Below are 27,919 nucleotides of genomic sequence, written 5' to 3'. Positions count from 1 at the left end.
CACATTATCATCATGCAAGAGAACATAATTATAAAATAGTTTACAATAAATTGGTTTAACGTAGTTTAAAACATTTTACAGCAATATGCATATGTTTTCATCTCTAATGTTTGACAAATGTTTCTACGATCCGAATTTCAAAGCACAAGCGTTCGAGTTTTATAAAAAGTTTGTTCCTGATAACGGTTTCCTTATAATCGCCCTCGCACATTGGCTACCTAAACATGTACAACCATCATGGCTCCCCTCCCCCACCCCCATTTTTTCTATCAAAATTTTGCGACATAATTAAGCCATTTCCCAGTGGCCCCAAGCCTATAAGTGCGAAGCTGTTGATATGAAAATAATATTTTATTCTCACGGAATTAAAAGTCGTTTGCACAAGAAACGTTTAGTACTTAGCCTCGTTTTGTAAGGGAGAGTTTTGGAAATTCAAAAATAGCCTACATCATATGTTACACAAACAATGACAATAGAAAATTACAAGCACCGGTAGCTACTCTCTTCAAGAAACTGCTTCGTTTCCTTATGACCAAACTTCTCAGCACATGCCGCTGCTGTAACGCCTTCCTTATCAACAGTAAATAAATCGGCTCCATTATCCAGTAACAGGCGGACAACTTTCAGGTGCCCTGAACCTGCAGACACGTGCAGTGGTGTGTCTCCATTGCTATCAACCGCATTTACATCACTGCCTTCAAGAATCAACCTTCGCACTGTGCGGTACTTACCAAAAGCCGCAGCTGTATGGAGAGGGATGCTACCTTCCGAGTCTCTTAAGCTGATGTTTGCCTTATATTCTAGCAGCAGCGAAACCATGTTGCAATTGGATTCTTTTGAAACCAAGTCATCACAAAAGGCAGAAGCAAGATGCAAAGGAGTGCTTCCTTCATTGTCTCTTGCGTTGGCATCAGCTCCATGTTTAAGAAGTACTCGAGCAATTTTCGTTCGATCAAAAACAGCGCAGATGTGAAGAGGTGTACATCCTTTATCGTCTCTAGCTTCGAGATTACTAAAGACAAAACTTTCATGTAAATAAAATGTAAAGCAGCAGAAATTAATATTAAACTGAGAAGAAGAACTGGACTGCAATTAACATTGATGGTGCATTCGATTGACCTTATTTTGGAACAGAAATGTACTTATCGAGGATTATTCACGCAGGAACAGTCTTTCCTCCGGAATAGAAAGACAGACGATGTATAAGCAACGGAACGGCTTTTCCCCAGTGCTATAATGACCGCCGTGTAGAGTAAAATTTCGTCCACTAGATCATTACAAGCAGTTTTTAATGTTTATGCACTTTTAGCGCTTTTACGCAAACAATATTAAATAGTATTTTCTTGTTTTCGAGTTTTATGGAAACTTAGTAGGTGTGATGGGAGATTTCCATATTCTTTTGTTATTATATTAATGATGATGATCACTATAGTATAAATATAGCGCCAACGACTGGTGTTTCTCGTCGGCAGCGGGTCAGTGGAACGGTTATAAAATAGATGAACCCATTTAAGGCTTGCCGGTGTATCGGAGGATAATGCCCTTGGCGGAAGGAAAGGCTTCAAAATCTCAGTTTCCTGGAAGCCTTACTTCATCTAGGGTCCGGTCATACACTCTCCGTTGGAAGGGGTTGATTTACTAATTATTCTCTGTATTCCTATTCCAGAATATTTATTATAAGGTCAACTGAACGTACCGTATGTTAGCGCAAAAAATGGTGCATTGCGTGGCTGATCATAATTTATGATCAAAACGTTGAACTTTGGACAGTCACAGTGGTTTTGATAGGCTACGAGTAGCTTTATACATGTATCGTTCTACTGCCTCTGCCGCAAAACAAGCTTTTAAAACAGTCATCCACTGATAAGATATAAATCTTTGCATCAAGCAAAGTGTGTGTAGGACTAAATTAGCTATTTGTCTTACCTTCCGTGGCTGATCATGATTGAGACCCACTCATCCTGGAAAGCAGAATACCATGGGGGCTCGGTATCAGCTGGATCCGGGTACAGGAAGTCATAGGCATCATTATAGCTGCAACCCGCGTGGAGAGGAGTGGAACCTTTATAATCCATTGCGTTTTGATTACCGCCGTGTTTTAAAAGAGGCTCCACAAGCCAATAATGATGGAAAGATAATGCATTGTGAAGAGGTGTGCATCCCCGTTCATCTTCAACATTCACTTCTGCTCCATGAGCAACAAGCATCTGCACAATATCTTGCGCACCAGAACAACTCGCCATGTGCAGGCACGTTCTACCCTGCAAGTTTCTTGCATTAACCCCGCTGCCTTTCTTAATGAGGAGCTCTGCAATTTCATACCTATCCTCAGCCACTGCAATGTGAAGTGGGGTGTTTCCTTGCTTGTCTCGGGAATGAATATCGGCCCCAGCGTTCAAGAGAATACGTACATCGTCTACAGAAAAAGCTGACGGATCATTAAACATTGACGAAATTCTTGGATTGTAAATGGCAAGGTGAAGGGGTGTGTTACCATAAATGTCTGATTTTTGCAAGTCTGGTTTGAGTTTTAGCAAGAAATTGCTCCTGTGATGAACTAAACTAACATGCAAGGGTGTCTGTCCTCTTTTGTTAACAGCACATACGTCAGCCCCTCTATCCACGAGATGTTGTATCATCTCCTTGGTTCCGCTTGCTACTGCCCTGTGTAAAGGAGTTTCTCCGTTCTTGTCTCTCGCCTCTAGATCCAATCCATGGTACAACAGGTCGTCAACAGTAGAAACAAACTGGTGGCCTGCAGCAAAGTGAAGGATTGATCGACCAGTTTCGTCATCGATTGCGAACTTATCGCCTCCGTGTTCAATATAGTATTTTACAAAGTCCAAGTAATAAAAGTCAAACGAGTAATCTAATTTGAACATCGCACCAAGAAGTGTCCGTCCCCTGTAATCTTTTAAATTGATGTTGCTTCCATGACCTATCAACAGTTTAACAGATGAAAGGCAGCCTATTCCTGCTGCTAAATGAAGAGCAGTTCTGCCTGTTTTATCAACAGCTTCGATGCCACTTCCGTTCTGTATCAAAACCTCTAGGGCATCGTAGTTTTCTCCAGCAGCTGCAAAGTGAAGAGGCGTCCAACCGTGGTTATCTGTTGAGTTAATATCAGCGCCATGGTGAATTAGTAGCTCAATGGAGTTAGGATGACCTTGATAAGAAGCTGCATGTAAAGGAGTGCGATTTTCTCTGTCTAGAGCTCCCACGTGCGCACCTTTATCAAGAAGCATCTTCACGATATCTGGCCCCCCTGCCAGTTGATGTAGAGGTGTTTCTCCGTTGTCATCAGTAATATTTACGTCACAGCCATATTCTAGAAGAAGCTCGCAGATTTCCACATCGGAAGAACGCAGACGATGAAGAAGACGGAAGATTCCGTGCTGGTCGTTGGCGTTTACTGAGGCTCCATGTTCCAGCAAAGTTTTCACGTTCGATACTACAGAGTCGTCTATGGCCTTCATAAGTGGTGTCTCACCACATTTGTTCTTTGTATTGGCAGTGCTACCACACTTCAAAAAGAATTCAACCAATTCATTGTTGTTCGTATCGGCTGCTTTAAACAGAGGTGTCTCACCTAAAACATCTTCGGCCTCCACATCAGCACCATTTTGTACCAAAAACTGAGCAAGTCCGTTGCGATTGAAGCTACGTACAGCGGCATGTAAAGCTGTATGTTCATCCCTACCGCATTTCTGATTGATGTCTGCACCACACTGAAGCAACGCTTCAGTAAGTTTGCGTTGGCCTTTCATGACCGCAAGGGAAAGTGGAGATTCTCCTAGAGGAACTTCAGTGTTTACCACACAGTCGAGTTCGAGTAGTAAGCTAATAATTTTCTCTTCCTCGCAGTCTATCGCACAAAGTAGTGGAGATTCAAATCTGTTATTTAGAGCATTAATATCTGCACCGAAGGAAAGAAGAAGCTTAAACATTTGCATGCTGGTTTGTTTGTGCTTTTGCAAAAGGAGATGAAGGGATGAATTTCCATCTTCATTTTTTGTATTGGCGTCCAGGCCGTTTCGAAGAAGATGAGATACTAACTCAAAATCCATGCGACAAACGGCCGACGTCAGAATCGTGTCTCCACTTTTTAGACGGAAATCTTCGATGACACCGAGTTTGTCATGATCAAGTAATTTAAGAACATCAACTAAGCCATATTTGGCAGCAAGATTGCTTAAAGCTCTAAAGGTACCACTGTTCAAGGGTGAAACATTAGCCCCTCCTTCTATTAGAAGTTTCGCCACTTCACCTTGGCCTGCACGCAGGGCAGCATATAGAGGGCATATATTCCCCCAGTAGTGTCTATCTTCCCACGAATTTGACTCCATTTGCCTTTTTCGGAGACGTTCTTCCCTCGAGGCAACATTTCCATTAATGTCGGCTCCGTGGTCTAGGAGTAACCTCACTACATCACAATGTCCGGCGTATGCTGCCTCTTCCAGAGGTGTTAGTAACGAATCAGTTTTGCTATGGATTACATTTGCAGATACACCATTGCTTAAAAGAAATTCCACAGTAGCTCTTAAACCCTCCCTGGCAGAGGATTGTAACAAGTCGGCCTCATAAAACCCTAATAAGTTTGGATCGCTTGAAAGAAAGGACTCGCTGCCTTTGTCAATCAGAAACTTGGCAGTGGTAACATGACCTCCCTTTAAAGCACAGTGCAGAGCCAAAAAACCGTCCTTGTCTCTTGCGTTAATACCAGCGCCTCGGTCTAGAAGATAATTAACTGTGTCAGTTTGTCCCTTTTCAGCAGCCACATGCAATGGCGTTCTTCCATTCATATCACTTGCCCGAATGTTAGCTCCATGTTCTACAAGAATCATCACCAACTCTAAACACGATGCCAAGTGAAGGACGGTTGTTCCACGAACAGTCTCAGCTAATACATTTCCATAATGTTCAAGAAGGAATTTAACAACTTCTGTATGGCCTCCTTTAGCGGCAGAATGCAATGGCAACCAGGCAATTTCGTTTCCTTTCTCTAATTCTCCTCCATTTTGCAGCAAAACGCGGAAAGCCTGCAGGTGTCCCTTTTCAGCAGCTAACATTAGAGGAGTGTTATCAAAGGGACACGAATCGTAATCAAAGAAAGGATTTTGTGGGAAGCCATAGGAACGCGTTAATTCGTTAACATCGGCACCATTTTCGATAAGCAGACGGACACAATCTGTATGACCATTTAAGGCAGCAAAATGTAAAGCTGAGTAACCATTTCTATCCTTTTGCAAAACATTGACACCACGCTCGATTAATCGCAAAAGATTTCTTACTTTTCCACCCTCAGCAGCATAATGGATCGAGGTACGTTGTTGGTCATCAAGCCATTCTGGAGAGCTACCTCGTTCAATAAGAAATTCAAATACTTCCTCGTCATTATATTTCGCAGCCAGCATAAGAGGAAGCGGACCTTTACCTGACCAATGGTTCTCTACAGTTGTAAGCTGCTCACCGCAATCCAGCAGTCTACGAAGGTGGTGAACCTTTCCTTCTTTTGCAGTGACATGAATCAGAGACTGGGAACGAAACTCGCTACAGATTGTTTCAACAAGCTTGAAAATCTGCTTATGTCTTGAGGACTTGTGCAGCATTAATACCGTCCACAGTGACTTACCGGGAAAGTGCAATGAGCTGCTTTTGACTTTGACATTCACTGCTATAATACTGTCAAGTTTGCTTGGACTGTTCTCCTGGATCGCCGTAAACGTTTCTACATCTCCTTCAATGCAAGCTGATTGCAGGCGGCTCAGGCCACTGCCATTGTCTGGTGTAATCAACGCATCAAAGGCCAAACACTTCAAGGAAAGCTGGGGGAAAATTACCAAAAGAACCCAATTACATGCTATGCAACTTGTGTCAACAACTATTCCTGTCAACCGTGCAGTTTTCGGATTTCGTGCGCCTAATAATGGATTTCAAGTCAGTAATCAGAATACTTTTGGGCACTTCTAGGAACTTCTTGAGTTGTAAAACTGTTTAATTGTCGCCTACGTGTTTCGTGTGACTAGTGCACACAGTTTTAGCTACAACCGTGGGCCCCAAAGCATTACAAATATGTCACACCTTGCAAAATAATTCTTTGCCTATTTCTTAGACGTATAACAACGAGGTTTGCAGTTCCTATAGCCAAATCCGTAAGTGTTTTGTGTTCAATGTAAACTTAAGTTCGTTTTTAGGTATTTATACAGCTACTCTTAGTTGTATTGCAATATATAGATTTAGCCAGGGCTAAAAGCGAAGCTGTCGTTAACTACATACTTATAGACAAAAAAATAAAAAAAATCGCGTAATGCTAAAAGGCGACGGCAATAAGAACGGCAACAAAATGAAAAGATCTAAATAGCAAAAAACAAATTTGCACGTGCAGCACACTTTTTTGTACATTTTTTTGCCGTTGTTTGCACGAATAAAACGTGAAACTTCCTAGTTACACATTATTTTTATAGAGGAATTGTCGTATGTGCTCACCAAACATTTGGTTGCTTATTTTCTGCTCGCTTTTATTTTTTTCGCTGCCGCTCATTTTCTCATTTACTCTGTGCGTCTATGAAATTTCATCTTTTTCTTCCAACCAAATTCGTCTCTTTTTTTAATCTTTCACCCTAGCTCTTTCTCTCTTATCCACGTGACTGTAGCCATCAAAATTAACGTCAAAAAGACTCGACTTTGATGTTGTTTTTTTTTTCTCTGTAAAAGACGGGTGGCCATGATATCTCCCGCCAAAAATACCTCGAGATGCCTGTGGTGTCATACCTGTTAATTGAGTTATTTTACATTGGTATACTCGAGGTGCGGACGGTCGGGCGTACGGTCAGGTGATTACCAAAATTTTCCGGATGGGTTGTTTACCAAATTTTCTTAGGTATGGTGCTCCGCTTCGTGCGCGCGTGGAGCTCCGCTAAAACTCCCTGATGAATGGCTTCGTATATTTTACTGTCAATGAAAAATAAATTGGCAAGAGCTTGAAAACCAACCACAGAGAGAGGAAAACATTAAGGTTAGCTTGAGTTGTACTTTAAGTAGGAGCTATTTTGTTCGCTGTTAAGCTTTTTCAAAGTGGCAATTTTATACCCCTTCCTTCCTTTTCCGCCGGAAAATGCAGTTTCCAGTATTACTAATTCTCATTATAACTTTTTCTAATATTACACGAAAGATGATCTGAGGAATGTCTCGGTATCTATTATAAGTAAATTTCAAAAACTCATTAATAATTCAAGAAGAAAAACAAAAGAAATCAAAGGAGTGTCTTAGTATACATCTGATATAAATGTCGACCCTAGTGGAGGTGAAGAACAAAACACCATTAGAAGAGAAGTCGGTGCTCATCTTCACAGCCCAGGTTGCTCAGCTAAGGACAATATGGGCTGTGGAGGTGTGACAAGTTTAAAGAACTTTCAAGCCGAGACCAATTGAAAATAGCACTGAAGAAGAGGCTCTGTTTCAAGTGCCTTAACGAAGGGAATTTCAAATACCATTGTCCTGAGGGAACTGTCATATGTTAAGTGCAAGCTTAAGGTTGTGTTGAGGACCGTAACACGTCGACCCCACAGAAACAGTCAAAGAGATCAGAGCAATAGCACAGCTTCTGTTGCTCTAGCAACTAGGACCGGAAAGAAGCGCGTCTGTTTAGGGGTCGATCCTCTTACAATTATTAAGCTGATAGGAATAAAAGGCCGAGAAGCGGCTTGGGGAAGAGGAAGAGTTGTAGAAACCTATGCCCCATTAGACAATAGTAATGAGATGACCTTATGTAAAGAGCAACTTTTGTCAAGCTTGGATCAGGGGGCTCAAAACGTGATTACGAACTGCAGGGAGTGACGGGTACCAAGAAAGGTTAGGGGTATGTGATAGACATTGTGGTGACTTCTATGGATAACAAAGTCTCAGAAGAGTTGCTGAACGTCAGGACTGTCGTGCAGATACCAGTGTCCTCCAGTTGCATTCCACGAAAGAATGACATTTCAAACTGGGCTCACTGAGAGATGTAGAGATGCTGGAGTCTGGTCGATCAGATGTCGGCCTAATAATAGGTACTAAAGAGAAGACTACACTTTTTAGTCCCTGGGGTGGACAGTTATGGGCCCTTTGAGTGAGGAAAGATTTGATGAACGTTGTTCTGTCAACTTTGCCCGCTTAGGCAGCAAGTGGTTTGACGCCTCGCGCGCGCCCGTTCTTTCTTACGCCCATGTTAAACCACAGGCGGCCCAAACTCACGTTGCGAGGGAAGGGTGTAATGTAATTTACATAACATAGGTGACGCGCCGATGTCGCGTTACAGGCGACCGTTGAAAATATAAGAGACTTTGTATGAGAAATATATTACTGAGATCTGCGCACGCTAAATAACGCAAAACCTTACTTTTTCTTAAATGAATTGAATAAAAAAGACTTACCTGCAATGTATTCCACTGCGTTTTGGTGTCTGTTTGTCGTTTTACTGTTTTTTTGGCTTTATTGCGTAACCACTGTTACTCCTTTCATAGAACGAAGTGAAGGCTGGTCACTTCGATCTGTGTCGGGGTCCTGAACCAGTCGCAACAAGAAGCCGTTTTTTTCGCCGAAATTCAAATCCGCTGCAAATTTTTCAGCTCGGGCCTAAGAGGGAAACCTCTTCTACCTGTCTGGGAGATCGGCTCGAAAAAAGATCCATAATTTCCCCATTAACGACGGGTGACAGGGCGGAAATGACACGTCAACTAGGCTCTTGCACTGTGAAAAAGCGAGTGCTTGCACCCGTCGTGTAAGTGCTAATTGTCATAATGCAAATTAGTTAGTAGGCGCAACAGTGGTCACAGGTACTGGACGAAAGCCAGACGTGCCTCGAAGTCCGGCACAAATGGCTCGATTTAATGGGGAAATTATGGATCTTTTTTCGAGCCGATCTCCCAGACAGGAAGAAGGTTTCTCTCTTAGGCCGGAGCTGAAAAATTTGCAGCGGATTTGAATTTCGGCGAAAAAAACGGCATTCTTGTTGCGACTGGTTCAGGACCCCGACAGATCGAAGTGACCAGCCTTCACTTCGTTCTGTGAAAGGAGTAACAGTGGTTACGCAATAAAGCCAAAAAAACAGTAAAACGACAAACAGACACCAAAACGCAGTGGAATACATTGCAGGTAAGTCTTTTTTATTCAATTCATTTAAGAAAAAGTAAGGTTTAGCGTTATTTAGCGTTCCCAGATCTCAGTAATATATTTCTCATACAAAGTCTCTTATATTTTCAACGGTCGCCTGTAACGCGACACCGGCGCGTCACCTATGTTATGTAAATTACATTACACCCTTCCCTCGCAACGTGAGTTTGGGCCGCCTGTGGTTAAACAAACATCCTGACTCTGTGGTGGTATGCGGTGGTGATCTGAATCAACTGGACCTACAACACCTTGAGGCGTTAAGTAGCTGGAACGCGCTCGTTGACATTCTCACAAGGGGCGACTCGCACCTCTATAACTGCTTAAAAAATCGTCCAGATCTTTTTGAAAGGTGTTATCCTATTCAAATCCTCATTAAAACCGACCAAAAAGGAGTAGTTCTGCCGGCACGCAATAAACTTAGACCGCTCCGACGAAAGGTAACAATCCGTGACAGTAGAGAACACCGAAAACAAGCATTGTATCTTGCTTTGTCGCCTGAGGATTGGTCCGAGTTGTTAAGGTCAACAAATGTTGATGCATCGGTCTCTCAACTTAAAGCAAAACTCATCACCTTAATGGACACGTGCCTGCCCCTTAAGACGGTTACAATGTCCTCCAGGGATCCCACGTGGATGAGCTGTCTGGTAAAGACACTACTGAAGAAAAAAACTAGGCTTAGTTGCAACAATAAAGAACAATTAGCGACAATTAACAGGCGTATCTCTCAGCTGATTTGTGAAAATAGGACACATCTCGCCGCTCCTGTGGGAAGTGGTGGTTGGTGGAAAACCGTAGAAGACATCACACAACGTCGCACCTACTCAAACTCTGTTGTATTAGATAACACCTTTGCCAACCAGTTGAATGATTATTTTAATGAACTTTGTACGGACCTGAATTACACTGCACCAGTAGATGTGGTTATCGGGAGCCAAATCGAAGTACATGAGATTCCTGAGAGGCTTGTTTGGAAAAGTCTTAGCAACATCAAACAAACGATTACGGGTCCTGATAGCATCCCATTTTGGGTTTGGAGGGAACATGCTGAGATTTTAACACCAATTCTCGGTCATATTTGGAATTTTTCTCTGCGCACGCACACCTGGCCGAATATCAATCCGATACCCAAGATTGACATACCCAAAGAAGAGTCCGACCACCGCGGCATAAATATCATTCCGGTTATAGCCAGGGCGTTTGAGAAAGCTGTTCATTATATACATACCGAGATTTACGCGTCAAAAAGCATCGAGATAAAAATAGTCTCTTCGCGCTAGAGAAGCCAGCTGATTGGTCATACCATTTTATTCACTAATGAAAAACGACGTATCGACGTTCTGATTGGCTATATCATTATTTTCACTAGTGAACAAAACGGTGTCGCTCGCTCGCCGCTCCTCTTGACTGACAAAAAGCACATTTCTAAGAGTTTAGGCGCATTTTTCTTTAGAAAGATGGCTTCAAATAAGACTAACAGTTTTCAGAGCCTATAGATTCATCAGTAGAAGAGTTCATAGACGGACAGGAAAATCACAACACCAAGAAAAAGACCAAACACGATGTTGCTCTGTTCCACGAATTTCTTGTTTTGAAAGGCGAGACGAGACAAATGGACGAATTGACTCCTCAAGAGCTGAACAAGTTTCTCAGCGAGTTCCTTATAACGATTCGCAAAAAAGAAGACAACGAGGAATACGAGCCCATCGCTAGCTTTGAGCGCCATTTGAAGAAAAAAAAATATGGACTTTGCCTAATGAAAGACGTCCAGTTCGAGCAAACTCGGAAAGCGCTTCGTCAAAGCAAAGGGATCTAAAACGGAAAGGCAAAGGCAACAAGCCTAATGCCGCTGCTGCTTTAAGTGAGGAAGATATTCAAGTTCTGTATGAAAAGGATCTCTTGGGACGTTCCACGGCAGAAGCGCTTTTAAGCACGGTGTGGTTCAACAACACAATCCATTTCGGGTTACAAGGCTGCAAGGAGCACAGAGAAATGTGTTGGGGAGACGTAAAACTTTGTCAAACTTCCACAGGGCAGGAGTACCTCGAATTCAATAAAAAAGAAACCAAAACTCGCTCAGGAAACGATCCTCGAAAAGTATATAAGAACCACTGCACCGAAAATGTTTGCTGTGTCGAGCAACGAGAAATGTCCAGTAAAGGCCTACAAAGTCTAGGCAGAAAAGCGACCCGCCGGGGGGCTTGTACTTGAAAATTGCCCTCAAATACAAAGTAAAACAAAGAAAAACGGTAAATTTCCTTCCAAGAAGAAGGCTAGCCCAATCGATTTTTAAAACGCAAATTTTCCTCCGTACAAAAGCCCCTCAAAAAATAAGCCCCAATGAGCGATAAAGACATTTATTATTATTGCCCCCGCAGAGATTTCGCCCAGAAGGCGAAATCCCCAGGAGGCACCCTAGTAACTCGCGCGTACATTAAGGAAAGTACTTACAGTTGAAGTATACAGTCAGTAGGGCAGAAAAAAATCTCGATTTGCTTGAACAGGGGCCGCGAGGAATCGGTAGGTAATGATGACGTTTCTATTGTTTGCGCCCGCAAGTACGAAATGTTTAAGATGACGTAAAGAGAGAAAATCCCGAAGGGACCCCTTAGGTGGATTTTGTGACATTCACTGTGCAGTCATACTTCGATACTCTTTTGCGTTACGTGTTATCATTGACATTCTGTGGAGCAGTTGTTTTGAAAGTTATGGACCAAAAGACACTCGTTAAGCGCAGATGAAGTTATAAGGTGCGTATAACAGAGTATATATATAACTGAACACTTGGAGAGTTTGCCAGACACGAGTTCACAAATCTTTGATTGGAAACCTTGCCAGGCCCTCTTTCTCTCTCTTTGAGCGGAATAAGACTCAGCCCCAAGCAGGCAACACGAGTGGATCAACGGCTAGCTTATCACTAGCAGAACGATGGACGATTACAGAAATTCACCGACAATCAAATTCTGTGCTAGACTTATTCCCTACTCACAGATGTCCTTCCGCTATAAAGTTTAAAATAAGACTAGAATGCTCGAGCGTGAATTGATCAAACGTCCTTTTAATTTCTAAGGCTTACTTTACGACAAATAAAATGAACTGAATGTAAGAAGTGAAAGAGAAATAGCGAAAAATTCAACTTCTAATTAAATCTTTTCTTATGGTTTAGAATGAACTACTCTCGAAACTGAGAATGTTTTGATCAAAGCTGTGTAAAATGGAACCTTGCGTTTCCTGTATTTATCTCACCTATTGTATGAAATATGTGTGAAGATCTTCATTATGAATCGGACGAGTATATTTCAAAGAGCTGGTTATTATTATTATTATTATTATTATTATTATTATTATTATTACAAGTGATACCGGTAAAAGTAAATTATAATTATTTCACACTATATAAAGCTTCGAGTTTAAACCTTAAATAATTTGATAAAAACTAAGGGTTAGGCTTTTCCGTCTTTCTTCGGTGCCTCAATTCATACGACGAAGTCACGGTTAGAGGTTGTCCATTATAGTGAGAAGTGATGCCATTTGCTTTTATTGAAACGAGTGGATGAAAATTGATCCCTCTTTTTTATATAAAAATCATGTCCAGTCACATACAAAATCAACTATTACAGCTGATTCTTCAGTTGTGGCACAAACCGATTAACAAAATGAAATGGATTTACAAAGAGATAGGAATTGCTCTTACTGAAAAGGAAAAAAAAAACAACTAGCTTAATAACGAACAGCCTGCAAACCACTAAGCTGAAACTTAGGTCATGTTAGGCCCCTTTCAAACGTGGAATTTCTTATGAGTGCCGAACATCTATTTAAGTCGAAGAAAATAATTAAATACGGCATTTGATTCAGACGTCGGATATAATGGTGCCGAATGTAAATCCGTTTCAGTTATAAATATTCCCAGTCTCTAGAAAAATTTTTTACCCAATATGGATAAGGGTTTCTATAACTAGTGTATTATATTCGGCATATGTGAAATGCGACTTCTAAATCAAATGTCGAACCCAAGTGGAATTTTCAACTGTAACTCAGTCGCAGATTCGGCAAAGTCGTATTTAATTTGAAACTGTTGATTCAGACGTCGCATCTCAAAGCAGTTACCTCTCGAATTAAATGTGGCAAATGTGAAATTCGAAGTTTGAACTGGGTAATAGTAACACTGTCCAGTAATATACCATTATACAACTATCCCCCGAAGGGGAGGTGAATAGTTAACAGTTATTCCTCGAGCCCGAATGGGCTCTGAGTCAATAGCCCATGAGGCCGAAGGCCGAATGGGCTATTGACTCATAGGCCATGAAGGCGAGAGGAATAATTGTTTTAGTAAAATTCAACCAGTTGGTCAAAAATATCGAGACAAAACAACTTTAGCTAGTAAAAGCTAGACTTTAATCCTATTTTGCCTATTTTGTGATAGTAAAAAATTCTTCATGATCCTACAAATGACAATTTTATGGGTTTTTTTTGTTCTTTTTTTTTTTACTTTATCAACAAGAAAAATCGGAAATAGTTTAAGCTTATAGAAGATTAAGTTTATTTTTCCACTGACCTTCGTATTAATAGTCTCGGCCGGCCGGCCGGCCGTCCTTTGTTTGACTCCCAGTAGTTTGCCTTCTTGGTAGTAGAGTGGCCGGGAAAAGTACGCTTTACTCCCTACCCCACCCCCTCGGCCTTTTCTTAGTCGCATCTCTCGAAGGGTCGCCCCCACAGTCTGAACGCCTGGAAGAGGCTATTCGACATACTTCAATCGCGTTCTAAACGAACATTTTTGTTTTACAGATAACATTAACGAGAACCATGTTTCTCCTGTCTAGTGACAGGTGGAAGTATTTACATTTTGCAGCGAGAAGGTCCTTCATACATTCACCTTTACACTATATATATGGGACAATGGTACACGGTAGTCCTTGAAGAAAAATTAAGAAGATATGGACTGGAGTTCAAAGAAGTAAAATCAAGAACCCGCTAATCACGTCTACTTCACAATAAGTCTCGTTCTTATAAATTCTTTTCAAGTAAACTGTTATTTGCCCTTAAGAAAATTAAATCAGCTGTGAAATGTACATTGAATTAAGTTAGTGTCCGGATACCTTTAGGAACTTGATATTAGTATAAATTTTTAGATGTATAAATCTACCGGCCTTGTATATGTACAGTGCTAGTGCTATATTCTGGTAATGCTGTACGCTATCAATTCCGTGATGGCGGTGAGTGAAGTGACTGAGTAGCCTGACAGTGTTCGGTTGTAACCTGTTTATACCACCACTAAATAAAACCATTAGCCTGTCAAGTTGTTTAGCGTCGAACGACTAGGGGATTTATATTTGAATATTTTAGGGAAATTTGTACCAGATCTTCGTTTCCTCGCATGCAATCTAGCTCGTTTTTTGTTTTTGTTTTTGTTTTTTCATAAGATTTGTGAAGTATTTGAGTCTTTATATTCTTTGTCATAGCATCTCGGTATGCTGACACATAAAAGCCATAAGATCCTCTAACATTGTCCGCAGTAGGCTGGTGTATCAAATGAGCGCCGCATCGGAGTCGCAAAACGAAATGATAAACGCGGTGACGCTTAATTTAGTAAAATCGATATCAATATGAATTTGGATCCACTCGGAGATTCCAAAGGCCGATTTTTAAAAATGTGATCCTAGATCCTTCAGCTGTTGTTCAGATGTATGTATTTTTACATCATTAACGTGGTAGAATGCAAGCGTCTGTAAGAACAGGGTAATAACCGCTAACAAGACGTCAGACGAGAAAAGACGTCAAAAACAGCGAAGGGGTCTCGACCTGGACGTATGTTCATGCTGGGGAAACCTTCGACAATGCCGGATTCAGACTTTGCGTCAGTTCTCACCTCTACTGATTGTTCGAATTCAGAGATTTTTGTCCACGTTGGGCTTCAATAGAAAATTCTGTCGGTGAATTCTCCATGGTACCAAACAATTGTCATGAGTACTCTCAGTAATATGCCTAAAGGTAGATAATGACGATTTTGACAATTTAACTTCGACTCCACAAGGTTTAGATATGCAAAGGATGCGCTTATCACTTTCTGTTTTACGCGTGTATGTTGTGATATTCAAATCTGTCAGCTCATAAATGATATCAAATGTGCAAGTGCATCAGCTGACTGTGTAACTTTATGCCATAGTGCAACAGTGATTAATATCAGGATATTTGACTTAAAGCCACTACCTACTTTTCTCCATAACTTCATTATGTTGGGATCGTCACTTCCCGCATATTTCTAAATAAAAAAAATTGAGTGGACTACTGAGTTTATCATTGTCTGAACTTGAAATTACGATTACGACAATACCCATTGGCCCTTTTGTCGTTATCTTATAACAGATAAAGGAACTAGTGATAAGGATATTAGAAATGATTTTACGATTTTACACGTACGTGATCCCATCCTTTAAAATAGATGGTTTACTAATATTCCTTTGTTGGTCCTCTATGCGAAGAACGAGGTGGCCGCCGAAATCGTCCGAGTTTAGATGCCGATATTTGTGGGTAATCCCCGGGAGGACTCCCATATAAAAGTGAAGGGACTGCTCGTCGGAAGATTAATTTAAACCCCTAAGGGAGGCCAATGTGGGTGTGGCTCAAGCTTAAACTGACCCCTAAAGAGATTTCTGTGAGGTCAGCGTCACGGGTTTTTTTTTTTTTTTGCAAATTTCTTTATGCACAGCCCTACGCGATACATGAATGAACATATTTAGTTACTTTCCGTCCCAAAAACCGAAGTGAAAACGAAGAAGAGAAAAGATCCCACGTCACTTTCGTATGGGAGTCCCCCAGGGGAAGCAGATCACCATATGTTCCACTTGATTTTTCGTAAGGTCAATGATTACCATCTTTTGAGAGTATTGGCTCTGCTTCACTTAGTTTAGACCGATGGATGACAGGTTTCATGGTGAGAAGTAATGGTGTCCTGACATTCGTGTACTTTTATCGGTTGCGAAAAACCGCGTCAACTTCCACACTTTATTTTCTTGTTACTTTCACTGATTTTGCACGATTCGAAATTAATGTTGAAACTTGACTATTTGCGTGTGCCAACTTCTTTATTAACTGGCTGCGATACAAAAGAAGCCTTGGACACTGGACTGTCTCTTGGAGCGTGAAAACAAAAGCTGATCGCTCTTAATAGGAACAAACAGTCAGTAAGAGGAAAAAACCTTCTAATTGAAATTTCATTGACAAAAGTCTCCAAATGTGGGCTCCTGATCAGTGGAAGGTAAATAAAGGAGAAATAGTAATTCGCCGTTCACAGTCCAGTACGATCGCCTCACGTTAGCGAGTACAACACAGTCTTGGATTCTGGATTCCATTCCATTGATTCTGGATTCCGGGTGCTGGATTCCAGTCTTTTCCAGTGGAACTTGGATTCTAGATTTCATTCCTTAGTGGGGTACTTCAGCTCTTTTCTGGATTCCAAAGCCTTGCATTCCGGATTCCATATCAAAATTTTCCCGGATTCCGGATCCTACAAGCGAAAATTCTCCAGATTCCGGAATCCGAATACCCTCACATGGGGCGAAGTACTAGTCAAACATTTTCTGACCTGTTCACGCATATTTAACTAAGCAGTGGGAAATTTACTTTTCTTCAAACGTTCGATTTTATAATATAATGGATCGCAGTAACTTCTGGTCAATGCAGCTTTTTCAGACGGGACCACATTTCAAGCTAGAAGAGGTTTGGTACTGAAAAGGTATTTTTCCGCCTTGACATAACAGACTTAACATGGGGCAGTGGGAAATTAAATGAAGCTTGGAAAGGTATCTTTTACTTGCTGAACTAATTTTTGAACAATATATATCATCGGCAAAGGGAACAAGGGAATTTTAATATAGTTTTGGTGGGAAAGTGAGGCATATCTTTCTTAAAAGTGGCAAGTGTTTGAATAACTGAGGATTTTGCTGTGACAGCAGCCTGTATCGTCACGCAATGCAAATTGAACATTTGCCTAAATTTGAGTGGAAACCTTCAATTCTGAATCGCGTTGTGCCACAAGTTTTATTGCATAACTTGACAAAATAGCTATTAATCTTTAACTAAAACATGTTTTTAAGTCTAGTTTAGGTGCCTCTTTTGAGAATTTTCTGATGATTTTGAGGCATTTTTTCGTGCAGTTTGCTTTCTTAATTGGACTATCGAAATAAACACGACCAGTTTTTGCTGATTACAGAAAAATAATGCCTAAATGGTATTGGATCAGTAAGAAGAAGTAATATGCTTCCAAATGAGCGCGAATAGTCTAGGATTTGATGACCCGAAGAATTTTAGAGCGATCGTTAAAAAACCTGTATAACAGAGACTAAAATTTACATATTTTAGCCGCTAACGGCCGTCCAGCAATGAACTGCTGGGAATGGCAGTAAATTAAACAATTTCCTCATTCTAACTGCAATTTCGTTATTAGGATGGATAGTAGTGTTGATGGTAAAATTATAAGGCAAAATTTTTTTCGAGCCCAAAATCGAGTGGAACGCTTTTAGGGATACTGCCTTTTAAATCTTTATCTGACTGAAGCCAGACGTAAAGCTCCCAATAAACCCATTAATACTCTTTCAGGCTTGGTCCTCGCCGGGGAACGTTTAAGAAATTTATGAACTTTCGATCTCGCGGGTACCGACTGAACACTATGACCGTACGATTCTCTCCCTGCTAGGAAGGTGTCTTTTCATCGGTCGGGGAAAACACAACATTGTTTACCATTATTTCCATTGTTTTAGGTTAGGGTAGCAAACCATTTGGCTTTTAGCGTTAGAAGAGCTGCTACATGATCTCTCTCCTCAAAATGAAGAAAAACAATATGGCCGTCACATGCATGCTTTTAGCTTTGAATGTTCTCCTTTATTTAACAAACGTTGACCATTTATTTCGGCAATCAAACAGTTAAGTTGAAAAAGGATTTTACAAAAGTCTCAAAAGAAGGCCTTCTTTTCGATTTGAATTTGCAATATCGGTCGATTTACGCAACTTTTAAACCTCTGGCTCAGTTTTCGTTTGCTTCTGCTTGCTTTGAAAATGAAATAATAATTACTAGGGGTAATACAGTGTAAAGATTTGCAGAGAAAAAACAACAAAAACTTGCAGACTTATGGCGATACAATTTTAAAAACAAACTAAAATATTCAAAACGCTCTAATCACAGGACTGATGACGTCATGTCCCTCTTTCGGTAATGAAAAAAATTGTCAGGTAGAACATTGCTTTCCTGCAAATTTTCTCTGCCGTGTGATGAAACGTCAACTCTCTACAGCCCTCGGCCTCGTTTCCCCACTTTTTCGCCCATGTTCATTCCCCCCTTAAAGCTCCACACCACCAAAACCTCAAATGTGCTATTTTATTTTAACACAATGATGAAATCTTGTCACAGCAACCAAAAACCCTAATTCAGCAATGGTCACGTGACTGGTGACGTCATCATCACCCTAGATGTGACATGAGAAGATATTTTATGGCAAATGTTATTCTTTTGTGGTCTGACATTCTTCTACGTATAAAATTGTCAAAGTTATAACAAGGCTTTCAAAAAAAATTCCTCAGAGGATTCTGGGATAATTTTTATAATAATTATAATTTACTTTTATAATTATAAAAATAATAATGATAATAATAATTATTATTATTGTTATTGTTATTAATAATGATAAATCTTTATTTAAGTATCAGAACAATAAGTAATATTTCACAATTTTAAATTATATCGTATTGTTTGCAAATTAAAAACTAGATATATGACAACAATGGTAACTATTAAAATCCAATTTACAATTAATTCGCTTGAAAAAAAGAAAAGAAAAAAAAGTATTCATTCAAAAACACTATTTACAATTCCTGTCGATTTAAAAAGCACTCAATTGAGCTTAGAAAGAAGTTAATTTAACTAAGAAAAATTTATTCCAATTAAAAACATTTCATTTCAATTAAAAAAAAAAAAAAAAAAAACATCAAAAATCTAGGCCTAAAATTATGGATACAGATGTAGACCAGCTACAGCGAGAGTGAAATCTTCTGAGACCTCACGTGATTTGAATGGATATCTAGAACCTCTTATTGTTATTAGGAGATGACTACGCTACAACCATATCTTGGATAAGGGCGAAAGTATCCTTTGCCATCCTACGATCAGCCTTGCTGTGTCTCAGAGGAACCAGGAGAAAGAGAAGAGCAGTCAATATATCTGACATTGACATTGCATCGGAAAGTGCGGAAGCCAGAATTTAAGTAGTAACTTTTTATCATTTTGAATTATTTTTAGATAGTTTTATTTTTTTATTAACTTTTTGATGCTTTTTATAATTGTTATTAGTAGTTTTTAGATAGTCATTTTACGACAATTCTCTTTCGTACACAAGAAGAATGTACATAGGGTATATATTTTAATATTCATATTCTTGAATCTGTAAATAGTCTATTTTTTTTTAATCTATGAATAAAGTTATTTTTGTTATTATTATTATTATTATTATTATCATTATTATTATTATTATTATTCATTCCTAGTGCCTGCTACGCAGGTTAAAGAATTAGAAGTGGGAGCTGTGGTTGCAAGTGTAAATGATACCCCAGATGAAGGTTGGTTGGTGAAGAAGTGGAAACCAAGCGTGAAATTCAAGATGAGATTTTACCAGAGCAACTTAAAAAGACTTTGGAAAACTGACTTTGTAGATTATGTTCTTAGTTCAAGTGTGAGTACCTCGATTGAGGACAAGAGAGCATTAGAAATGATGGAACGGTCACTGGAGTTGTGGATGAAAAATATTAAGTAGCATTGCTATGGCGCCCAGCGATCCCCTTATTTGCCAAATATATAATAAGTCCACGTTTGCACTCACGTCTTTGAAGCAAGAACTGTTGCAGGGTTCAGACTCAACCAATAATATCATGGGGTGTTGATACGTTTCCGGCAAGAGATTGTGGGCATTGTAGCCGACATACAATCAAACTACTACCAGGTAAGAGTTGAACCCCAGGACTGTGATGCTTTGAGGTTTTGTGGTGGCCTGGAAGGGACTTTTCAGCAGAACTTGTTGAGTAGCGAATGGTCAAACACATTTTTGGGGCGAAATCTTCACCGAGCGTTATTAATTTGTGTTTGAAGAAAACTGCCGAGATGGGCGGGGAGCAAAGCCCGGAAGTAGCGAATGTCGAAGTAAAAGAAACATGTACGTTGACGACTTGATGAAGTCGACCAAAACAAGAGTAGATGTAATCTCGCTTGTGGGTAGACTGAGTACCCAGCTCAAGGTTTTAAGCTTATTTGTTAAAAAACTCAGGATTTTTAGAGACACTTTACTCTCAGTACTTGTGTTCGCGAATAACAATTGCTGACTGTTAAATGTTTCACCAAATTGTATTTCTTTTATTGATTTATTGAACCCTGTGTCGTTTGTTTTTAGTCGTTCACGAACATCGCATGCCTGAGTACTCAGAATGCCGCGTGTTTCAAACGCTTTTAAAGATTGCACATAAGCTTAACAAAACCATAAATAAAAAATAAACATAATAAAGAATTTATTATCTTGAAGCGTAACTCTATCAATGTTCATTCAAACGTGAACAGCTCGCACTGCAAATTTGGCGCTTATCAAAAGTGAGAATCGGCTGGCTGTAAACTTGATTTTGGATCGTTTTTAAAAGGTTTTCGCTTAAAGCGCATCATTACCCTGCATACCACATAGGAGCAGATTTTTCTGACTGAGCAGCGCCGACATTATGGAATTCTCTCCATGAAAACGTTTTATAATGTAGTCAATTCTATAATTTGTTGTGCAAAGGAAGCGTGTGCTTCGATCGTCCTGAATACTGAATGAGTTTAATTTGTCTTGTACTAAAAGCGCCTCAAACTATACTGTGTATCTCAGATGTGATGTATAAAAAGTATAAAAGGCTGGTTTACACGCCACCAGATTTTTCGGCAAGATTTTGTAAAGTAAACTTGTTGAACAAAAAAAACGTGTCGGCCTCCCTTTTAGACAGAGGAATGTAACCTAGAAAGTGCGACGTATAAATTGGCTGCCATCGAGGACTATTGTGTCTTGTAACCGGCCTTTATAGCATAAAATTACATTTCGGGGCTGTCCATTTAACCTTATAAAATAAAGGTGGTCTTAGGTAGGCGACTGGGTTATTTTGTGTAGCAAGAATTTGCTTTCCAGGCCTAATCTATTGTGTACATAAAGATCCACTAACTCGATGTAAAATTTGTTTAACCCTTGAACTAGTTGCAAATTCTTTTTCCCTAAAAACACTTAGCCTTTCCCTCAAAGTTCGTTCACGGGGATGTGCCCTAAAGTTAACTGATTTATGGATTACAAGTTTATTGGCTGATTTAAATTTATAAACGGGAGCTTCGCTTTCAGCCCTAGCTAAATCTTTATATCATCTAAAATACAGTTCTTCTACTTTATGGCAGTGGTACATAGTTGGTACTATTCCGGCAGTTAGTGGAGGAGGGAAACAAATTTACTTGAGCGCCTCCCCACCAAGTCAGCTTAACTTCCAACGCATTTACGTCAATTCTTTTGCATTCTTCTTTCCCTGGTTTATTTTCTCTCCAGAACGCAGTACTCTGGGTAGCGGAGAAGCTGCTTTTGTCTTTTGTGTAATCATAGGTACAGCATGCAGCAGTCCACATTGCTAAGGGAACGTTTACGCGAAAGCTTGTATCGTCTTGAAGGATACTGAATCCGCCGCTGCCGAAGAATCTCCATTTTTTGGGATCTTTATCAATGGTTGAGGGAATCGCACCGACAACAATGAACATCTGAACGTTTCGTCCCTCACTTTTTGTTCCCGCGTTTATACAATTCAGTCGACCCCATGTAATGAGCCTCTGCTCGCAAGTTCTCCACGGAACAGAATTGAAATCTCCAAACTGGGGAACAGCATTAGTGTAAACGAAAGTCTGTTTCTTTTTTTCGAAATCCCCTATGCCAAACATGGATGCTATCAGATGTCCCCTGTGCATCGCAATGGTAAATCTCTTAGGCGAAGACACCGGTGCGTTCTTTGACTTAAGCCAGTCATCGTCTGGGACTACATCGTCCATATCGCCATACGTGCGCTTTCTTTTGAGGTGAATTTTTAGTTCTCGGTTTGCAGCCTTAAAGTAGTCATTTTCATTCTGCTGAAAAGATATATCCAGCTTCGTGCTGGGTCGAAATTTACCCTCTGCCCCCTTCCGACGTCCTTTGTCGTGCCGCACCGACAGTTTGCTTCCTGTAATTACCGTCGCTGCATACAACGGTATTCGATTGTTACAGTCATAAAGTATTGCCACATCTTTACCTTCACCTTCGCATAAAAAAGCCAAGTTTTGTCCGAAGAAACCCTTGACATGTACGTACGCTTCTAGACCGTTTGGTGAATAATCTGATATGTTCAAGCCAGGCTTTGCTATTCCACGAACATCACAGGCACCGAAGAAATTACATTTACATTCTTCTAAGCCTGCAAGCCCTGCGGTACTACATCTGCCCTGTGCTGCTATCTCGAAAGGCATACAGTTAACTAATACAAATATGATTGAAGTGAACCTGGCCATGGTTAGACAACACTAAATGACCAAGAGCCGAATATCGAATTTATCTTCGGCACAATACTAAAACGAAAGCATGCCCTAACATGTTCTGATTGGGTACTTCAGAAAAAAGCCGAATATGGTTTGAACATCCCTTATAGTTGGTAACTTCCTGTTTTTCCTCCGCTGAAAGGAGGCGGATTGTAAAATTGAAAGTCGCGAAAAGCAAAAACACTTAAGAGTTATTGAAAGATTGTTCTGATTGTTCTGATTGGGTACTTCAGAAAAAAGCCGAATATGGTTTGAACATCCCTTATAGTTGGTAACTTCCTGTTTTTCCTCCGCTGAAAGGAGGCGGATTGTAAAATTGAAAGTCGCGAAAAGCAAAAACACTTAAGAGTTATTGAAAGAGGAATAACAGTTTCGAAAACGCCCAAGAAAAGATTCCAGAAAAGTGAAAGCAAATTCCAATCAAATGGTTACACCACAGAATGTCTTTGCAAAGTCACATTTTTAGAAACGTTTCATGTTTGCAAAAATGAATTTTGGAGTGAAATGTAACAGTAAAAGTTTATAAAGCCCTAACCGGGATTATCAAAAGTAAAACAAGAAACAGTTTTTTAAATAAATTGAACCGTCTCCAGAGTCAATCTCCTATTTCCGTCCGTCTAAATGACCACCGCTAAAAATAATAAATACAGCAGCAAAATAAATATAAAGGGATTGGACATACTTGCCTTAAAATGGAACGTTATGATAGGTAATAACACACAAGGATCAATTCAAGTGTGTAATTAGTGCCTTGTAAAGCACGTTTCAGCACAAACTTGTGGCAGGAAAATTATTTTATCAGGCTACCCGATTTTGCCCCAAAGAAATGGTTTCTGTCAAAATAAACTCTATTCATTTCGTAATTTATGTAAATACAAGGGACAATTGTCACAATGACCTTACATGGGCCGCCCCTTAAGAAACGAAACCAGGTTAAAACTACTAATTTTTAGTTAATCCTCAATCTCTTTTACACTGTCTAGTAAGCCGAAAGAGTCCGTCCGAAAAAAGATTTGGAGGGTGTTTGCTCGTTTTTTTTTCCAAAAGGGAAACAACCACGACGACAACGGCAGTGAAATCATCAATAACGAAATTTATTATATGGAGGAGAGTGTTTTACTGGGAACTAAACCACTCATAGATTCCATACGCCACTTCATCCGGGACCCGAGTGGCGTATTTTCCGTATGTCACCTTTGTGAGTGTCGTATCGTTCAATGACGTCACGATTCCCGCCTTTTGCTTTTGTTGAATTGGTTTCTCCATATAATAAAAAGAACATTACACGTTGGCTCGAAGATATGAATTTTATGTTCTTGCCACTCGAACATAAAATTCATATCTTCTCGCCACCGTGTAATATCCTCTATATATTTGCATTCTTTCAAACTTCATCGCGATTATTCCAACCCGATTAACTTGTCAGGAGTAGGCCAGGTTTCGTGGAGTTAATTTGTTAGACACCGCATTTAAGATAAATCAAACAAAGAAAAATTCGTTGTTGTTCGTTTACGTGCTCCACAAATCTGTGAACTTAGGCAATTTCACTTCGTAGTCGTGTAGTGTCGGCAATCTAATGTACGTTCAGAGTTGTTGTTGTTGTTGTTGTTTTTTTCCAGGGAAGAGCTGCACTTCGCCCGCTAAGCGCAATGGGGCGAGTGGGTTTCAGTATGTGATATTACTGCCATTGTTGATGCATTAAACTTTAACTTAAGATTACAAACATATTAAGGCTTTTTGCCTTCATATTACGTCCATTCTCAAGATACCATGCGATATTGCTACAGAATGACACTAAGGTGACTAGCATAAATTAAACGCATGGCTGGCAAAAACGAGATGAATTCCATCAATTTTAAAAGGATAAATTTTAAAATAAGGCACTTGGAAATTTTTATGGTGATGATATCAGCAGTAAATTGATAGCATATCAGAAACATTTTTATTTCACCCCTCTGTAAGAAAAAATGACGAATTTTTGGCTCAATGCAGAAAGGACGTCTCCCTTGGATTTTTTAGGAATCTATAATGGCATGGACGTCCGAGGCAGAATGCTAGTTCTCGTAAAATTGTAATTTATATGACCACATTCCATCAGCGTGACCTTAATAAAACTGCATCGACATAGAGACTCATGAATGAAAAAACTTACAGATTAGACTTACCATGGTTAATTCCAAATTCACCTCTTTCCAAATGATGATTTGGCTTCACTTCTGAAAGCAAACAGTTAACAATTGACAAGAATTGGCACACCTTCTTTAATTAAGAAAGTAAGCAAGATGACGAGAAATGTAAAATAAGTTTTTATATTTTGTAACGTTGTATTGTAATAACTTCAGTCCATCTTCACGTGTCATTTACCAATCTTGCTTTTCCTTTCCTCTACTTCATTTCTTCCTAGTTATAAATTACTTTATGTTTTCCTCTGCCCACCTCGATTAGCCAAGCTATTTGCGAGCAGAGGATGTTTGCATGTACATATATGTTTTAATTTCATTTTATTTGTAACTAAGTAACGTAAACTTCATCTTAACTTCAACTTCACTTCCTCGCTTAAATTCCTAGGAAAATCTCTAAAATTACTGAAAGGATTATAGATATACGTCTATACATATTTTCCGGTCTGGAAAACAATGGAGGAACTGAAAACGCGGCCACCCTAGGCGTGATCCCGAAAATCTTAAACGAGTAGAGTGGCCATTCTCGCGTCGACGCCCGAATAATGCCATTTAAAATAATGGAGGGCATACATTCTACTACTTATTACGTGCAAGGCTTTCTTCATCAAACCCGACAGTTAGAATGGAAAGCAATAATTTTTTCCTTAGTTAACTGAAGGAACAAGAACTCCATCAACAACCATAATATCTATCCGATTTCGGTAAAACGAAGCAGCCACCCTTTCGCTTAAACAAGTTTAAAAATGATCGAACATATTGGGATATTAACTAAATTAACATTGTAATGTTCCTGTCCTCGGCAGATGTTCCAACCCTCCAGATGTGAGCTCGAGCCTTCCTATCTAAGTAACTGTCTTTTTTAAAAGACATTTCCGATCTCTGAGGTTAACCGAATAAGCAACGTTAAAATTTTACTTAAAAACACAAAATATGACCCATATCTGACCAACTGGCACTTAAATTCCAATGTTTCTGATTACAAACTTGTTTTGGATCTTGCCGTGACGTTTGCAAACATTTGTCGTGCTTTCTAAAACGTTTTTTTCAGCTTTGTGCTAAAAATCAAAGTTAAATTTATGCTGAAGCATTGTATTGTAAGTACTGACTAAAAACGTTTTCCACGATACATACGATGAACTCACCGATACTAAACTGAGGACGTTCTAAGGATTGCGTGACGTTCCGAAACTTCATGGGAGCCAAGGCATATTGATTACAAACAGACCTAACTTAAAATCGTTTCCCGATATAAGATTCACTTTCCCTTCAAAGTTCAAACATCACATGTAAAGTTGACAATTTCTCAAATTAGGAAATAAGCAGATAAAAACGGTGCCAAGTAAAACTGGCATGATAATCAGGCATGAAAGTAGAATATTTTCGCTTAGATTCGATAAACGAAAAATCAAGAAGTAAGGCCCGGTTCAGACACCGTACTTTTCATGAGCCGAACCAAATACATTGAATTAAGTACATGAAAAGTTCGGCGTCTGAATCAGTTAGGAACGCCTGTTTCAATTTGGAACAGCCGTTCTTTTCGCCTAGCCCGGCCGGGAATTTCGCCCTTGGATCGACTTTGGAACGCCTTTGATTCAGACGCCGAACTTTTCATGTACCGAACCTAATGCATAAATTCTTATAACGTATTTTGTAAGCAGTTTGACCGAAATGAGCATTTTTCTCGTTCTGAATTCAGTTCGGCTGGAATTAAGATCGGCGTCTGGATCAATTCAGCCGGTCTAATTAATTTGGGTCGGCCTTTAATAATTCGAATTAGGTTCGGCTCATGAAAAGTTCGGCGTCTGAACCGGGCCTTAACGTGGTTCCAAATCTTTCTATTGTCTGAAAATTTTACTTGCCAACCGTTTCGTTTTCATTTGTTAACTTTGGCATTGACGTTTTAAGCCGCTCTCAGGGACTGTAATAAGCTTTGCCCTTCGTTCAAAGGGAAGCGTAATATAAGATATCGTTATATATTGCCTATTGCCGCGAGCTTACCGTTTGGTTTATAACTTCGCGGGCAAGAGAACAACAGATGCGTCAAAATTTCGCAGGTATTTCGTCTCAGGCGAAAGTTCGCAACCCGTTCGCCGAATTTCGCGAGAATTTCGGTGAATTTTGGCTAAGTAGAATCACCCACGTTTATAAACCGAGACTCTCTTGCTTTATGTAAGTTCTCCTTTCAAAATTCGTTGCTTTGTTATATAACACAGAATATCTGTTCTTTCTTACCTGGACTGAGAAGAAATCTCCTTCGAAGATTCTGAAGTTGTGTCTGCAATTAACGGAAGCTATAGCCACTTTTAACGCTTGAATGTTTTGCTTTACCTGTGAAGGACTCTGGGGAATTTGACCCTTTGTCTTTTCATAATTATGCGGGAATAAGTAAGACGGAAATTGAAAGAAATACTCCAGCGTTTTATCACTTGATCAAACGGCGTCTCCCCAGGCCCTCTCAGTCAATGCAGATATCCACGTGAACCACATTTGCCGTTGAGCACTCCTCGTGTCTACACAAACATGACAGCTTCAAGTGAAAATCACCCAAAAGAAATATTCTGCACATCTTTTCATTTCCTAATTGGAGACTTTTTGAACTTAAAACCGTCGTTTACCATTTGCAGTAAATGGGATTCGTACATTCGTGTAAGTGACTGAAGTGACCCAGGTACCAACCACACATTGACAAGTGAAAGCGTAGTGCATTTGAAAGGAATGATTCTAAGAAAATAACAGGGGCATTGAAAGGTTTAATATCTATTGTCATTGCTCGAATTCGAACTTCTGCCTTTAATGAAAGCTTTTAAGAGGGTCAGACGGTGTCACCGGAAGTGGCAATTTTTCGCGAAATTAGCTAAAAAACTTGAACTCGAGGTGATACTAGCCACTGAAAAGTCGTTTGCCTATAGAATTGTCTTGATTTCCTGCTACAATAGTATCTAATGTTGATACGTACACTGTACATACATATGTTTAAGCTCCGGCG

The 27,919-nt window shown here is 39.8% G+C and overlaps 2 protein-coding genes across 2 annotated transcripts; both read right to left on the bottom strand.

Moving 5' to 3' along the window:
• Window positions 1-234: 234 nt before the first annotated feature.
• LOC140922975 (uncharacterized) lies at window positions 235-27,299 on the bottom strand. Its single transcript, XM_073373023.1, has 4 exons — window positions 27,166-27,299; window positions 24,916-24,966; window positions 1,927-5,825; window positions 235-1,012 (listed from the first exon to the last, which is right to left on the bottom strand). Exons 2-4 carry the CDS (start codon window positions 24,916-24,918, stop codon window positions 481-483), a joined length of 4,434 nt encoding a protein of 1,477 aa, XP_073229124.1. The 5' UTR covers window positions 24,919-24,966; window positions 27,166-27,299; the 3' UTR covers window positions 235-480.
• Window positions 21,466-22,797, bottom strand: LOC140922986 (uncharacterized). The gene has a single exon (XM_073373034.1). It carries the CDS (start codon window positions 22,721-22,723, stop codon window positions 21,584-21,586), a length of 1,140 nt encoding a protein of 379 aa, XP_073229135.1. The 5' UTR covers window positions 22,724-22,797; the 3' UTR covers window positions 21,466-21,583.
• Window positions 27,300-27,919: the final 620 nt, after the last annotated feature.

This window comes from Porites lutea, chromosome 13 (genome assembly GCF_958299795.1).
Source record: "Porites lutea chromosome 13, jaPorLute2.1, whole genome shotgun sequence".
NCBI classification, from domain to species: Eukaryota; Metazoa; Cnidaria; class Anthozoa; order Scleractinia; family Poritidae; genus Porites; species Porites lutea.
Note: the sequence above shows the minus strand (reverse complement) of the source record. Positions and strands in the feature narration are given on the sequence as shown.

Bases quoted from the DNA above. Each gene is read 5' to 3' on its own strand.
- LOC140922986 (XM_073373034.1), bottom strand. From the start codon at position 22,723: ATGGCCAGGTTCACTTCAATCATATTTGTATTAGTTAACTGTATGCCT.
- LOC140922975 (XM_073373023.1), bottom strand. The intron at 1,013-1,926 runs GTAAGACAAATA...TTTTGTCTTTAG, and splicing joins ATCATGATCAGCCACGGAAG to TAATCTCGAAGCTAGAGACG.